At 37.2% G+C, this 15,653-nt stretch overlaps 1 protein-coding gene across 2 annotated transcripts in view; it reads left to right on the forward strand.

Moving 5' to 3' along the window:
* SEL1L (SEL1L, ERAD E3 ligase adaptor subunit) overlaps positions 1-13,369 on the forward strand; it is a 77,921-nt gene extending 64,552 nt beyond the window's left edge. Inside the window, exons 18-21 of one of the 2 annotated variants that reach the window (XM_027844754.1) lie at positions 319-393; positions 2,900-3,072; positions 4,646-4,774; positions 5,574-9,834. In XM_027844754.1, the coding sequence (XP_027700555.1) occupies positions 319-393; positions 2,900-3,072; positions 4,646-4,774; positions 5,574-5,780 (584 nt within the window). In that variant the 3' untranslated portion in view covers positions 5,781-9,834. Of the gene's footprint in view, positions 1-318; positions 394-2,899; positions 3,073-4,645; positions 4,775-5,573; positions 9,835-13,271 lie in introns of those variants that run through there. The other variant, XM_027844753.1, reaches the window with a different exon arrangement.
* Positions 13,370-15,653: the final 2,284 nt, after the last annotated feature.

Here is a 15,653-nt window from a genome sequence, read left to right on the forward strand (position 1 = left end):
TTTAATGTAGTGATGACAAAAAACAGGCTGTATGTATAGTGACTTTACTTAATAGCTTTTCCTGAACCCAGCTTTCATGTCAATTCAACATATATTCATTAAGTACCACATTTGTGCAAGACACTATGTTGGTGTGGGGATACTGCAGTTCAATAATATTAGTATTTTGGAATGAAGTGTCTTAGCCCAGTATAGAAGAAACATTTTAAAATAGATTACTACTAAAAACACCTCACATCCAGCATTGTCAGTTAAGCAAGGCAGAAATTGTGCCTTGATATATAGTGTCTTACTGGTATCTCACTCTGTTTCCTCTAGAAGAAGCCAGCATTGTAGGTGAGAATGAAACCTATCCCAGAGCTTTGCTGCATTGGAACAGGGCAGCCTCCCAAGGTGAGTTATCATTCCAATAGTGAATTTCACCAGAGTGTCCTGCCATATTTGCTGTATCCTGGGTAAAATTTAAATGATGTCATTTTTTACCTTGATACTAAAGTAGGAAAGATATTGCCTGTTGTTAAACTTCTATCCATCTCTCCTGAGTTTCACTCCCATATCAGCAGTCATCTGTTGGATGCTTCAAACTCGATATCCCTGAGACATCTCAAATTCAACATGTTTAAAAACAGAACTTAATTAACTGTCTTCCAAACATTTCTATTTCTAGTAAAGGCATTGTCATTTTTCCTAGATTTAAAACTTTGGCACTGTCCTTGACTCCTCATTCTCCATCACCTCACATCCATTTAATTTCCACATCTTGTCACTTCTGTACCACTATAATATACCATCTTAATACAACCCTAATTATCTGTCACCATTATTGCAATTGCCTCCTAACTGATCGTTTGACTGACTGACTCCTAAACTTCACAGTCTTGCCAAATTGGCCTTCTCACTGTTCCTTTTACACACCCGTCTCCATACGTTTCCACCAGCCATCCCAAAGGTATGGAATGCAGTCACTTCTCACACCTGCCTCATGGAATCCCTCACTTTTTTCATGATGCACCTCCTTATCCCCACAACTATTAGTGCTCTTCCTCCCAAACGATCTTTTATTTAACTACTTTGTATTTATTTACATCTGTTCTCTCAGTGTTCATTCTGTGTGCCTTCGTATATAGTACTCATCTCCCAAGTTCCTTGAAAGAAGGACATCCCCAGTGGCTCGTACTGGGGATAGTAGGCCCTTAATAAATGCTTACCAATGGATTGACCTTTTGAGGCCCAGCTCAAATGCCATCTCTTTCACAAAGCCTTCCACGATTTTTTCCAGTCTGTAATTATTACCCCCTCCCTTCCCACCCCACCTTAGAATCTTTTCATCTCTAGAACTTCCATGCTGAGGCCCTGCTGTCCTGTTTGGTGACTCTCCTCCTTATCTCAGTACTTTAGACGAGTCATACTTCATTCATTCCCAACTCCACAGCCATCTTATTGACAGCTACCTTGTCTCAACACATACCCTCTTCCCATCTACCTTTTAGTTCTAAAACCATGATCAGACTAATTCTACCATTTTTCTGGAAGGAGTGTGTCATTCTGGTTCCCATGGCCCTACTCCCAATCCTTTTAACTTTCTGGACCTTCTGTTCACCTATGTCTCCCCCCATTAGAAAGTAAGCTTCTTGAGAGCAAGGGCTGTCTTTACTTTTGCATTTGTATCCTCAGAACTCAGCATAGTGTTTGGCAAGCAGTAAATGCTTAATTAAAAAAAAAAATTCATTCTTTTACTGTATACTTACATCTGTCATGATGAGCTCCAGGAGGGCATAAAGTGTCTAATTTTTCTTCCTCCACAATTACATAGTTTCTCCTACATAAGTCATGCTTAATAAATGTTGAAGTTACTGTGTAACAAATTGAACTTTAGCACAGCATCATAGTGTAATGGAAAGAGCCTTGGACTTGGAGTCAGAAAGACCTGGGTTCAGTTCTCAGTTTCACCACTGAGTAACTGTACTACTGTGAGCATGCCATTTGTTTTCTCAGGTGTTTGTCTCCTCACCTTCATAGTACGACATGTACCCCCTACTTCAGGCTAGTTTTGGGAAAGGACTTTGTAACCCTGAAAGTACTATGTAAATGTGAGCTTCTCTTATTATCCTTTATTAAAATAGAAATGTAGGTCCCGTGATCACTACTATTAAAATCCTAGTTGGAAATTAGCAATTATCCTAAAATATACCTTTTAGTAACACTTAAAAAGTTGCCTGAAACTTACATAACTCTTCTACAGGGCTATCATTTTGCCATATAGCACATAATTACTTTTGAAATTTCTTAAGAAGAGAATACGAATGAAAGATAAAGTAGAATTAGACCATCATCTCATAATTTTGGCCTCTCTCCATCCTGTTCACCATTCCCTAACCCTCATCTAGCCCTGTGGATTGGCTTTCTCTTTCCACCAAGCTTCAGCGCAAGCCGCCCTATGGTGCTTTAAAAACTTGGAAAAAATGATGGAGACAGTGGTTGAGCCCTTGCCGAAAAGTATCAGTGAAGGAAAGAGCCATCTCCAGCCACTTAGAGGGGTTGTTCTTTCTATTCTTTAGCCTTCTATCTTAGCCTTTTAGGGAATAAAGGAGTAACACTTTTAATTAACGTTTTTACCAAATATGCAGTTTGACCGAAAATTTGCTGGTAAAATCTGCATACTGAAAATAGAAATTTAATTCAGTAAAAATTTATTAAGTACCCAACTGTATGCTAGGTGCTGGGTGTAGAAAGAGGAAATAAGGCAGTCTCTGCCTTTAAGGAGCTTACGTTAGAATGGATTAAAATTATAATCTGTTTTATGGAAATACGCTTAATATTAACAGAGAAAGAAACAACTAGTATAGACCTTTTTAAAATTAATGTTTTAAATTAATGCTTTGGTATGGTTTTCTCTTAGGCTACACTGTTGCTAGAATTAAGCTTGGAGACTACCATTTCTATGGCTTCGGCACTGATGTTGATTATGAGACAGCATTTATTCATTATCGACTAGCATCTGAGCAGCAGCACAGTGCACAAGCTATGTTTAACCTGGGGTACATGCATGAAAAAGGACTTGGCATTAAACAGGTGAGCACAGCTAAAGCCCAATTTTTGTCTATTAAATGTATCTGTAACTTTTGGTAATAATCTTGAATTTATTTTATCTACAACAATGTTTCCTAAACCCTGCTTCATTGCACATTTTTACAAGTCTCCAAAAAAAATTCTTAATACCAAAAATTCTTACTTCTTAAAACCTACATACTTAAAGATAACAGGTAAGAGTTTTCCTAACTCTTTGACAACTTGATGAAATAGAAATTAATGCAGTAAATCCTCTGTGGAAGATCTACCAAATATGCTAGAGTCCCTCTTTGTTTTTAAAAAATATTTTTTATAAATAGATATTTACACATACACAGAGAGAGAGAGAGAGAGAGAAAGAGAGAGAGAACTAGGTGGTTTCTCAATGAATAGAGTGCTGGGCCTGAAGTCAGGAAGACCTGAGTTTAAATCTGGCCTCAGACACTTACTAGCTGTCTGACTTTGGGCAAGTCACTTAACCTCTCTTTGCCTTAATCCACTGGAGAAGGAAATGGCAAATCATTCCAGCATCTTTGCCAAGAAAACCCCATGGACAGTATTGGTGTGCTGTGGTCCACAGGGTTATGAAAAGTCAGACATGACTGAATAACTCAACACACACACAAACACTCACACTCATATATCCATATGTGTTTATTTATTGGAAATCAGTGCAATACTTCACAGTTTTGACTTAAAGAGCAATGGAAAGAAATATAATGAATGTAATGCTATAGAATAGTACTATTTAGTGGAAAGAATACAGGATTTAGAATCAAATATTCTGGGTTCATAGGATTATCGATTTAAAGCTGGAAGGGAACTTAAAACCCATTGAATCCTCCCCTCTTGTATTATGAATGAGAAAACTGAGTCACAAAGAAGTTAAGTGACTTGCCATGGGTCACATAGCGTAGGTATCAGAGGCTACATGTGAGCCCAGATCTTCCTAGGTGTAAATCCATTGTTATCTCTACTATTTTACTTCAAATCCCTGCCATGATACTTAGTATCTGTTTTCACCGATGGCAAGGCATTTTGCCTCTCTGGGCTTCAGTTTTCTCATCTGTAAAATGGGGATGTTGGGCTCGATGATCCTTTCCAGCTCTAAACCTGTGATCCTATGATCCTGTGATTTTTGTTCAAAAAGTAGCTAAAAGATTTTATTAGGATCAGGTGTGAATAGATAAGGAGCTAATCAAATATCTAGAGCAAGTGTTGATATATACAAGGGTGTATATGTTTATATAAGTATGCTGAAGGAAGTGTGTGCATGTGTTTGTTGAAAAAAAATCAAAGTTTATCCTAACTTTCAATAGAAAGGTAATTAAAAATGAAGAGTTAAATGATGTGAATGAGGACTATGGGGATAGTTGTAGGAATTGTTAAAGCAAATAAGTAAACATCTCAAACAAACGAAAATTTGGTAAATTCTTTTAAGTTTTCAGTTAACAGTTTCTTGTTAAATTAGAAGCATCTACCTTGGCTATGCAGTAACTGCAAGTTAAACAGGTTTGGTTTTTTTTTTTTTAATCTTCTGAAATCAGTATTAAATATATTGTGTGCTGCGTTGTAGGATATTCACCTCGCCAAGCGCTTTTATGATATGGCTGCTGAAGCAAGCCCAGATGCTCAAGTTCCAGTGTTCCTGGCCCTCTGCAAGCTTGCGGTTGTTTACTCTTTACAGTACATACGTGATGCCAGCGTGAGTGATTTTTTTTTTCTTTTATCTAAGCTAGAGACCTTCCAAATACCATAGCTTTGTATAATCTTTTTTTTTCAAGTGTTACCTCCAAATACTCTTTTTCAAAAAATTCTCTATCCCAGTTCCAAAAATAGTTCCTTTTCAGTTCTCTGATCACATGTAAGAATAAGTAGAGGATAAGTTTATAACTTCCACACTTAAAAGTATCATAGACTTCATAGGTAGGTCTTTGTCTAATAGACACCTGTAGGGATAGGGACTAGACCTCCTATGATTTCGTTGATTTAGGGAATTTCTGAAGAGGAGACTCCCTCTACCAATTCCAGTTGCCATCTTCTCTGCAATTGATTATCTTAGTGAGTTGCTTAGAGCCATGGTTCTATGGGTCACACAGCCAGTTTGTTTCAGATGCAGGACTTGAACCCTGGTCTTCCTGGCTTTAAGTCTGATTCTCCATCCACTGTACCATGCTGTCACTTTGTTTTCTTTAGTATAAGTGGAGATGTTATTTTTAAAGGGATTTTTTTTGCTAAACCCTAAAGAAAGAATTCACCAAAGACAGTTCTCTAAACTTTGAAATCCTTTGTTAGCTCCCCCAGAGAAACAGTGTAGCCGTCCAATTTTCATTACTAAAAGAGAGCTGACATACAGAGGGGAATAAATACATCATCCCTAAAACCAAACATTTTAATCAAATAATGTGGTATTGATTTCCAGTTTATTGGCATTATCGAACCATTTTTAATACTTTCCTTTCTAACATTCTACGAATGTAACATGATATTGTATTTTCATTAAGATACGGGAAATCTTCTCCTACTTTGATATGGACCAACTTTTGGGACCAGAGTGGGACATTTATCTCATGATTATCATCGCGTTACTATTGGGAACAGTCATAGCTTACAGGCAGAGACAACACCAAGCAATCCGGAGGCCTCTAGGGCCACGGCCAGCTCCACCCCCTCAACAGGAGCCTCGACGAGAACAGCAGCCCCCTCAATAACAGCTTCCCTGTGGAGCCTTAACCATCGTCAACCATGAAGGAATGGGATCTGTTTGTTGAGAACACTTGCATTGTGATAAGGACTTTGGATCAGTGGCCACCTCCCAAAAGAGGCACAAAGAAGCATTTAATTCTTAAAGCTGCTTAGAATCTGATGCCTTTATTTTCAGGGATAAGTAACTCTTACCTACACTGAGTTGAATGTTTGTTTCAGTGCCATATGAAATAATAATTTTCATTGGCTTTCATTTAGTTTTTCCTGGAAACATATGTGAGATACTCAAAGTAATGTCTACTGTATCCAGCTGTCTTTCTTAAGTTCTGTTGGTCATTCTCTTAGTATGCAAAAGTCCTTATATCAACTATATTAAGGTCTTATGCACTGACACTAGAAACTGATCAATGTACGAAAGGAAAACTCAATTGCAAGTTCAACTTTTAACATGTTTGAAAGTCTGAAAACAAAACTTGCTTTTTAAGTAAAAAGAAATTACGTCATCAAAGTGTTCCAGAACTGTGATAAATGAGATAAATTATTTTACTGATCCATATTGCAAGTGTACATATCTACATATTCACATTATTTTAAAAGGAAGAGTAAGAGCTTCCTTATTCCTGATGTTAGTCACACTTTACAAGCATCTCATTAATTACTCTGGGTCCTGCATAATTTCTCTCCTCCAAAGATCAATGAAAAATTAACATTAAAAAGTTTTATGTGAATTTCCTTTGATAAGAAAAGGAAATCTGTAAACATAGTGAACCATGTCCTGGCTCTACTACATGACGTTGCCCATCATCCACCCAAGTATAATTTGTTTATTTTGGGTACACAGAACTGTGATACAGAAACCAGAGGATGGATTAAATGTGAGAAATCAGAATACAATGTCAGACACTCTGCATGGTGTACCAAAGTTGGAGCATTTGCTTCTGGAATTTATTTCTACTTGCATTTCATTTTGCACAAGCACAGAAAGATAGTTGGATCAACATCCTGAATCGTTAAATGTGAAAGATCTTTGCCAGGAAACAGTGTATGGTGAATACCATTACAATATTAAATTCAAATGGACAAGAGAACTAAAGTTTGGCTAACCTCAGCAGTTGAAGAAAACCAAAGCCTTTTAAATTTTTAAAGGTAGATTCTCTCCTCTGCTGGTTTGTCAGTTGTATTGAAAGATGAATCACTTGCTTAGCTATCTCATTTTTACTATCTTCCCACAGAGCATTGGGACACTTGATATTATCCCCAGTTTGAATCTGGCTGGGATCTCAAAACAAACCGAGAACTTGGTTTTCTTAGGACGAGAGAATGCATGTGAATTAAAACTTCACTAGATTTTTATTATTAGGAGATGTGAGCACTTCAGTAGTTCAGCTTACTGAGCAGGCTTTTTCCTTCCCCAGCAGACCTCATCCTACTTAAACTAACTTTGACACTCTTTTCCCATAACCCATTATCTGTGGTAATATGTAAAGAGTTAATTGCTTCCATTGTGGCATGGCTTTAGTTTCTGGGGCTGACATTTTGTTTAGAAATAGATTTCGTCAGTCTCCAGTGAACATAAAGACTTTGAGGTGAAGTTTTATACTTCATGTGTGTTACCAGCTTGGTCAGCGAGCTTTCCTTCCAGGTAACTTGCTTCTAAATTAAATATGGGAAATTTTGGGAATTTTTCCCCTCAAAAGTTAAAATGGTTGTTTTGTGAAGTTCAGATTTTAAATGCTAACAAAATTTATGCACACTCTTAAATTTATCAGTTTGAGTGTTAATGGTATTGAGTGCATCTTCATTTTCCCTGCTCCTTTCTTCCCTATACACCCCCTAAAAGTAACTGCAGTGTAATGCAAGGTGAGACCAGGTTGTGATCTCACTTCAGTCGAGTGGAACAGTATTGAATTTATTTAAAAACCCAAACTGTAAGATTAATATAAATTCTAGTAACTCACCTTTTTAAAAAACATAATCTCTCTTCAATTTCAAATTTGTTTCCCCATAGAATTTTTGCTTCATTTCCTCTCTAGTAGTTCTGTAAGAATCAATTCTGTTATGCAGAATATTCATTACATAAAGGCCGGATGGACAAATCACAGCCTTATTCACCATTTAATAAATTATTTTATATCAATTCCCCAATTGCCATTTCCCAAATCCTTGATTAAAATAAAAAATATCCCATGTCCCTTTCTCTGTGTCTCTTCATTTCCTAATTTCCTCTAGTGTCAGTACCTGCAGGTCTATATAATTCAATTCATTCGCTATATTTAAAAAATCTATGGAAGTGAGTAGACTTTGCCCCATTTTTTCTCTGGGATAAGGAAGTTTGGTTTTAGTTTTTTCCCTAAAACAATAGTCAACGCTAACCTAATCAAATGGCATCCATTTGAATAAAATGACAGTAGCAGAAGCTAGTTAATGTCAGTGACATTAAACTAACTCAGGGATTCAGGAGTTTTAATAATAGAATTTATAGGTAACTGATATAGTATGGCTTCATTTCTCCATGGTAATCCCATGCTCTCCTGATCCATTTTGTATTGTATCTTCTTCTGAGAAAGAAAACAATAGTAGTACTTTAGGCATATTTACTATTGTGCATTTAGTTTTTCCAACTGTTTCAGATTCTTGAGTATTTCCATCATATCATCCATTTTATTTTACTGTAGTGGTATTGGGTTTTCCTTTACCTTCCCAATTTTTGTAGTAGGTCTTATTTTCGGTTAACATATAGTGGCAGAGAGAAGAGAGATCAAATGACTTTTACTCAAAATTCATTATTTAACATATAAATCAAATTGTGAATCATTAACATTTTTGAGGATCTGTAACCTTTCTGCATATAAAGGTTAGTATATGACTTTTTTGTTTTATTGCTAAACTGTTTGATTTCACACCACTGGGAAATTTTGGAAACTTCCACCAGAGACCTAGTGATACTCTGATGCTTTATTTAATTAAAGAACTATTAATGCCTCTAGGAAGCTAAAAATAATTCATTATAGATTTTCTCCTTCCCACTTTTTTTCTTTATTCCCCTTCCTTCTTACTTTCTGTCTTTGTTCTGCCAACCAATACTTCAGAAACTTGCATGCAGATAGTCTTAAAATGAATACCACAGCAGTCGGTGTGTGTAGCATGTGTAATTACATTCTCACAAAAAAAAAACCTCACCTGTATATAGGTTTGGATTTACATTTCAAAACAAAGTACTTAAAGAAAACAGTCCCTTTAGCTGCCAAAAAGAGCATTGTGAGGTATGTATTCCCCCTCCAACATATATACACACGTACACACACACACTCACACACACATATGCCAGCTAGTGTTGTTCATTTTTGAAAATGAGTTTAATGTATAGTGCACATTATTATGACTTTAAGGATAGAGCAAATAACAGTAGCAAAAGAAATGGAACTTAAAAGATTCTGTCTTCATGTGAATTTTTCATCACACTTGACTTTCCAATTAAAATGGAAGTATAAGTTTTCTGAATGCAATATTGTCCAAGGCCTTCGATGGTCTTTAAATATGTAATAATTAATGAAAAGAAGCTCAATAAATTTCTCCTTTGATCTTCAAGAAAGTTAAAAGCAAGGTAAAGAAAAAATTTTAAACATATTCTAACGTGTCTGTTTCCGCTAATACAATTCAGATTTAGTATATTTAAAGGAGAGATTAGGTGTATATAAGGAATCTTATTTGTACCATTATTTTCCTATTTAGACAAACTAACTATGTGTTCTATTTCGTACAAAAATAATTACAAGGTTTGGTATGATCAAGATAACCACTATATATATATAACTATATATAGGGGAGGCAGAAGTTATAAAAGACCGTAAAATATTATCAATTGGCATTGTGAAGAAATAACATGGTAAGCTTTTTTGTAAATTTATTTTGTACTTTTTAAAATGCAGTATAAAGGTTGGTGAAGTGTAATATAATTGTGTAAACAAAAAAATCCTGTTAATAGAAAGATGTACAGATTCGTTTTGTACTATATCTTGAATCTTGTGAAATAAAGATTCCACCTCTGGTTAGCCTATATGCTCTAATGTACCTTAGTCTTAATAACTTTTATTTAAATTTCTTGGTTTTTTTTGTTTACATCTTATGAAGAAACATTAGAATCTCAGAAGATCCTGGAAAATTCCAGGCAATTTGACTCTTTTATTCACTTCTGGCTCCTAACTCTCACTACCCCTAGCCAAACTTCGGCATCCTGAATCTAATAAGTTGTCCTACGGGTCTGGATCAGCCAAGAGGACAGTATGCATATGTATACACATACAAACATAGATGTATATGTGTGTATTCACACCTCTCTATCAGGACTTCTTAAACTTTTTCCACTCATGACTTCTTCAGCGCTTCTTAAACTGTGGGTCAAGATCCCATATGGGGTCATGCTAGATTACATCCCGATTTATTACTCATCTGGGGCATAAAAAAGAAGTCCTTCACTATACCTGAACTAAATGCAAGTACAACACTCAGTAGTAAGGTAGAATGGCATAGGTAGAAGAGGAAGAGAGGGACAGTCATCTTTAAGCCTCACTTCCAGTATACTTGTTGCTATGGGGAAAGGTATAGCTGTGGGCAGCAGTGACAGCTTCTCACAGAGGCAACTCAGATAATCCAAGTGTGATGATAAATCACCACGGCCCCCTTACCGACTGCAGATAGGATCCAAAATAGGAGCCTCAATTCCAGCGGCCATTGCTTGATGGGCAACCCTAAATTCTCATGCAACACAAATTTATTTGTTATACCATCCTTACTTGAATTTGAATTTTGCTAAAGTACGATCCATTTCAGTTTTGATGATTGGTTATGACCCAATGAAGTACTATAGGATCACAGAATTAGAGATGGAAGGAAACTCCAAGGTCATCTAGTCCAATGCCTTCATTTATTTATTTATTTATTTATTTTGTTTTATTGTTTGTTTTTAGGCAGTTGGGGTTAAGTGACTTGCGCAGGGTCACACAGCTAGTAAGTGTCAAGTGTTTGGTCTGAGGCCAGATTTGAACTCAGGTCCTCCTGACTTCAGGGTCAGTGCTCTATCCACTGTGCCACCTAGCTGCCCCAATGCCTTCATTTATTGATGAAGAAACCGGTGCCCAGAAAGGTTAAGAAACTTGCCCAAAGTCACCCAGGGTCACAGCAATAGAAGCAGAATTTGAACCCAGGTCCTCTGATTCTAAATCCAGCCCTCTAATCACTTCTCACCTGGAGTATTGCAGTAGCTGCATAATTAGTTTCCCTGCCCCAAGTCTCTTCCTATTCCACAAACCTTAGAAAGTGATCAATTGTTCTGAAGTGCTCGTCTGACCATGTTGCTTCCCTAAACAAACTCCACTGTTTCCTTATTTCCTCTTGGATAAATCAAAATTTGTTTAGCATTTAAAGCTTTTCACAACCTAGCCCCCAACCTACCTTTCCAGCTTCATTACACATTACTGTCACATACACTGCAGTGTAATTAGATGAGACTTTTTCTTGTTCCTCAAATACGACTCACATCTCGTTCTTTTATACTGGATGTCCCCCATATCCAGAAAGTGTTTCCTCCTCATCTCTAACTTCTAGAGTCTAAAGTTGCCTTCAAGGCTCAGTTCAAACACTGCTTTCTACATGAAGTGTGTCCTCATCCACAAGGATAGAAAGCAGCTAGGTGGTGCAGTGGATAGAGCATTTGATCTGTATTTGAGAAGACTCATCTTGCTGAGTTCAAATCTAGGCTCAGACACTTAGTAGCTGTGTGACCCTGGGCAATTCACTTAACCCTATTTGCCTTAGTTTCCTCATCTGCAAAATGAGATGGAGAAGGAAATGGCAAACCACTCTGGTATCTACACTGGCTACTAGGTTTCCTGACTCTACCAACTCTGTTCTAGAATTTTGCCAGGAGTTGACATCAAGCTTATCAGATGATAATTTGCAGAAACTACCCTTTCTCCTCTTAGGAATTCAAATGCTTTGTCTTTCTCCAGTCTTCTAGTACATATCCTATTTGTCGTGATTACTCTAAAGTTACCAAAAATGGATTCAGCCATATCCTCTACAAGCTCTTTCAGTAACCCGAGGTGAATTTCTTCTATTCTAGGAAACAAACTCATTTAATGTTGCTGGATGTTCTCAATATCCCTTCATCTATTAGGGCTTTAGTTCCCTCTTAACCAAGTTTGTTCCATCCTTTCTGATATGAAATTAATTTGCCTTGACAGAAGGTAGAAGCATCATTCACCCCCAAGCATTGGATTTGTCCTGTTCTTCTTTCCTCAAACATAGGGAAAAGCACCTTTTTATTGCCCCTTACATACTTTTCATAAGGTTCAACTCATTTTGGGCCCTAGCCTTCGTATTTGGTAGTTTGAATACTCTTACTATCTCGAAGGGTTAGCACTTCACTGGACCTCAGGCCTGATGCCCTCAATCCTAGGGCACCTTCCAAACGTTCAACATCTGATGGGGTAGCAACAATAGAAAACTTTCTCAAGTCCGGGAACATGGTCAGTTATATCTGATTCCATGGTAGTCTTCCAGAGTGTATCCTTCCTAATCAACTATTCTGAAAACAGGAGTCTAGGATAACTCAGATCATAAACATCTCTCTTCCATTCAGTACTAGTGAGAGTTGGGATGCTATGGGATGGAGAACTGGTTTAATCCAGATTTAGCACAATAGAGGCAAACGGTAATTTTAAATAATAATAATAACATTTATATAGCATCCTAAGGTTTGCAAAGCACTTCACAAATATTACCTAATTTTATCCTCACAACAACTTAGGAGGTAGGTCCTATTGTTATTTTACAGATAAAGACTCTGCTAAGACAGATAATAGTAAAGTGACTTACCCACAGTTGTACAAAGTATCTGAGACAGGTTTTGAACTCAGGATCTGAGCCAGGTCCAAAATTCTATCCACTGTACTATCTAGCTGCCTGATAGAGCTAGGGAGAAAATACTGGACTTACCACCTAAGTTATGAGGAAGCACAGTGAAGAATCTCAAGAAATAGCTTTGTAATTTTTTGAAAGATATTGGTAAAGAACCATACTTGGTCTCCTACCTAGAGGGACCCTCAGGAAACAGAACTTGACACTTCTTTATAGGTTTCCCTAATCTCTTTTTTTTTTTTTTTTTTTTGGTGGGGTGGAGGGAAGGTTTAGAGAGTGGCTTAGGCCACTTCCTGGTAATCATCTATGACAAGAATTTGAAGTTGGGAGGTAACAGCCAGGAAGACTGGGATAAAAGCCATAGTTCTGAGTGGCTAAATAAAAAGATGTTATGATAAAACTTTATTAGGGCCAAAAACTTTATCACATCATGATAGGACTAACATCTACCAGTGTTTCCCCACAAAATGTCTTGGGCCCACACTTCTTCCTTCCCTTCTTTGACAGTGATTAGTTTTTCCTAAAAGGAAACAAAGTGGTCTGGGGATATAATTTAACCTCCTGTTTCCCTGATGTAGCTTCCTGGTCACCCAAGGGCATAAAAAGTTGAATTCACATGAAGTCATGATTCCTGTGACTTGGTGGATTTCTGAAGCCCACAAGAGTCTACATGTCCTTTACCACATCCTGGCCCAATGACCAAATGAGATTCTATATGGAGTCAAGAGGGGGCCATATCCAGAGAAGCTGGGTACCACAGCATTGTTGCTCTATATCCTTGCTGTCTTAGGGCAAAGTAAATATCCTCTTGTTAACTGTTTACTCTTGGGTGCCTCATTTCATCTCAACATCAAACCTGAACTGAGTACTGGCATTAGTCATAAACCTAGAACCTTGCAATCATGTCTTAGTCTTCCCATTCTTTTTTTTTCCTTTTTTTAAAAAATTCATTAATTTATTTATTTTTAGTTTTCAACATTCACTTCCACCAGATTTTGAGTCCCAAATTTTCTCCCCATCTCATCCCTCCCCCAACCCCAAGACAGCATGTATTCTGAATACCCTTTCACCTAATCTGCCCTCCCTTCTATCTCTCCCCACTTCTCTTACCCCTTCCTCTTCTGTTTTCCTGTAGGGCAGAATAGATTTCTATACCCCATTGCCTGTATGTCTTATTTCCCAGTTGTCTATGAAAACAATTTTTTAACATTTGCCTTTAAAACTTTGGCTTCCAAATTTTCTCTCTTCCTCCCTCCCCACCCACCCTCATTGAGAAGGCAAGCAACTTGATACAGGTTATACTTGTATAGTCATGCAAAACACTTCCATAGTAGTGATGCTGTGGAAAACTAACTATATTTCCCTTCATCCTATCCCTCCCCCTGTTTATTCTGTTCTCTCCTTTGACCCTGTCTCTCCTCAGAAGTGTTTGCTTTTGATTACCCCCTCCTCCAATCTGCCCTCCCCTCTATATTCCCCACACTGTCTTATCCCCTTGTCCCCTATTTGCCTGTAGGGTAAGATAGGTTTCCATACCCAATTGAGTGTGCATGTTATTCCCTCCTTAAGCCAAATCCTATGAGAATAAGATTCACTCATTCCCCCTTACCTTCCCCAACTTTCCCCTCCACTGTAAAAGCCTTTTCTTGTCTATTTTATGTGAGATAATTTACCCCATTCTACATCTCCCTTTCTCCGTCTCTCAGTATAATCCTCTCTCACTCCTTAATTTTATTCTCCAGATATCACCCCTTCATCTTCAACTCACCCTGTGCCATCTATCAATCAATCTATATATACATATAATTTTTTTTCCTCCAACTACCCTAATACTGACAAAGGTCTCATGAGTTACAAATATCATCTTTCCATGTAGGAATGTAAACAGTTCAACCTTAATAAGTCCCTTATGATTTCTCTTTCCTGTTTACCTCTTCATGCTTCTCTTGAGTCTTGTATTTGAAAGTCAAAATTTCTATTCAGCTCTGGTCTTTTCATCAAGAATGCTTGAAAGTCCTCTATTTCACTGAATGACCATTTTTTCCCCCTGAAGGATTATAGTCAGTTTTGCTGGGTAGGTGATTCTTGGTTGTAATCCTACCTCCTTTGCCCTTCAGAATATCATATTCCAAGCCCTGCGGTTCCTTAACATAGAAGCTGCTAAATCTTGTGTTACACTGATTGTGTTTCCACAATACTTGAATTGTTTCTTTCTGGCTGCTTGCAATATTTTCTCCTTGACCTGGGAACTCTGGAATTTGGCTACAATATTTCCTAGGAGATCCTTTGGGGATCTCTTTCAGGAAGTTATCAATGGATTCTTTCAGTTTTGATTTTGTCCTCTGGTTCTAGAATATCAGGGCAGTTTTCCTTGATAATTTCCTGAAAGATGATGTCTAGATTCTTTTTTTGATCATGGCTTTCAGATAGTCCAATAATTTTTAAGTTATCTCTCCTGAATTTATTTTCTAGGTCATTTGTTTTTCCAATGGGATATTTCATTGTCTTCTATTTTTTTACTCTTTTGGTTTTGTTTGATTGTTTCTTGATTTCTTATAAAGTCATTAGCTTCCATTTACTCCATTCTAATTTTTAAGGAATTATTTCCTTCAGTGAGGTTTTGGACCTCCTTTTCCATTTGGCCAATTCTGCTTTTGAAGGCACTCTTCTCCTCATTGACTTTTTGGACCTCTTTTGCCATTTGCCATAGGCTATTTTTTAATTTTTTTAATTTTAAAAAAATTTTTTTTTCAGGCAATTGGGGTTAAGCAACTTGCCCAAGGTCACACAGCTAGTAAGTGTCAAGTGTTTGGTCTGAGGCCAGATTTGAACTCAGGTCCTCCTGACTTCAGGGCCACTGCACCACCTAGCTGCCCCTAGGCTATTTTTAAGGTGTTATTTTCTTCAGTATTTTTTGGGGGGTCTCTTTGAGCAAGCTGTTGACTAGTTTTTCATGATTT

Source organism: Vombatus ursinus, unplaced genomic scaffold, assembly GCF_900497805.2.
Source record: "Vombatus ursinus unplaced genomic scaffold, bare-nosed wombat genome assembly UNPS02014945.1, whole genome shotgun sequence".
In the NCBI taxonomy this organism is placed as follows: domain Eukaryota; kingdom Metazoa; phylum Chordata; class Mammalia; order Diprotodontia; family Vombatidae; genus Vombatus; species Vombatus ursinus.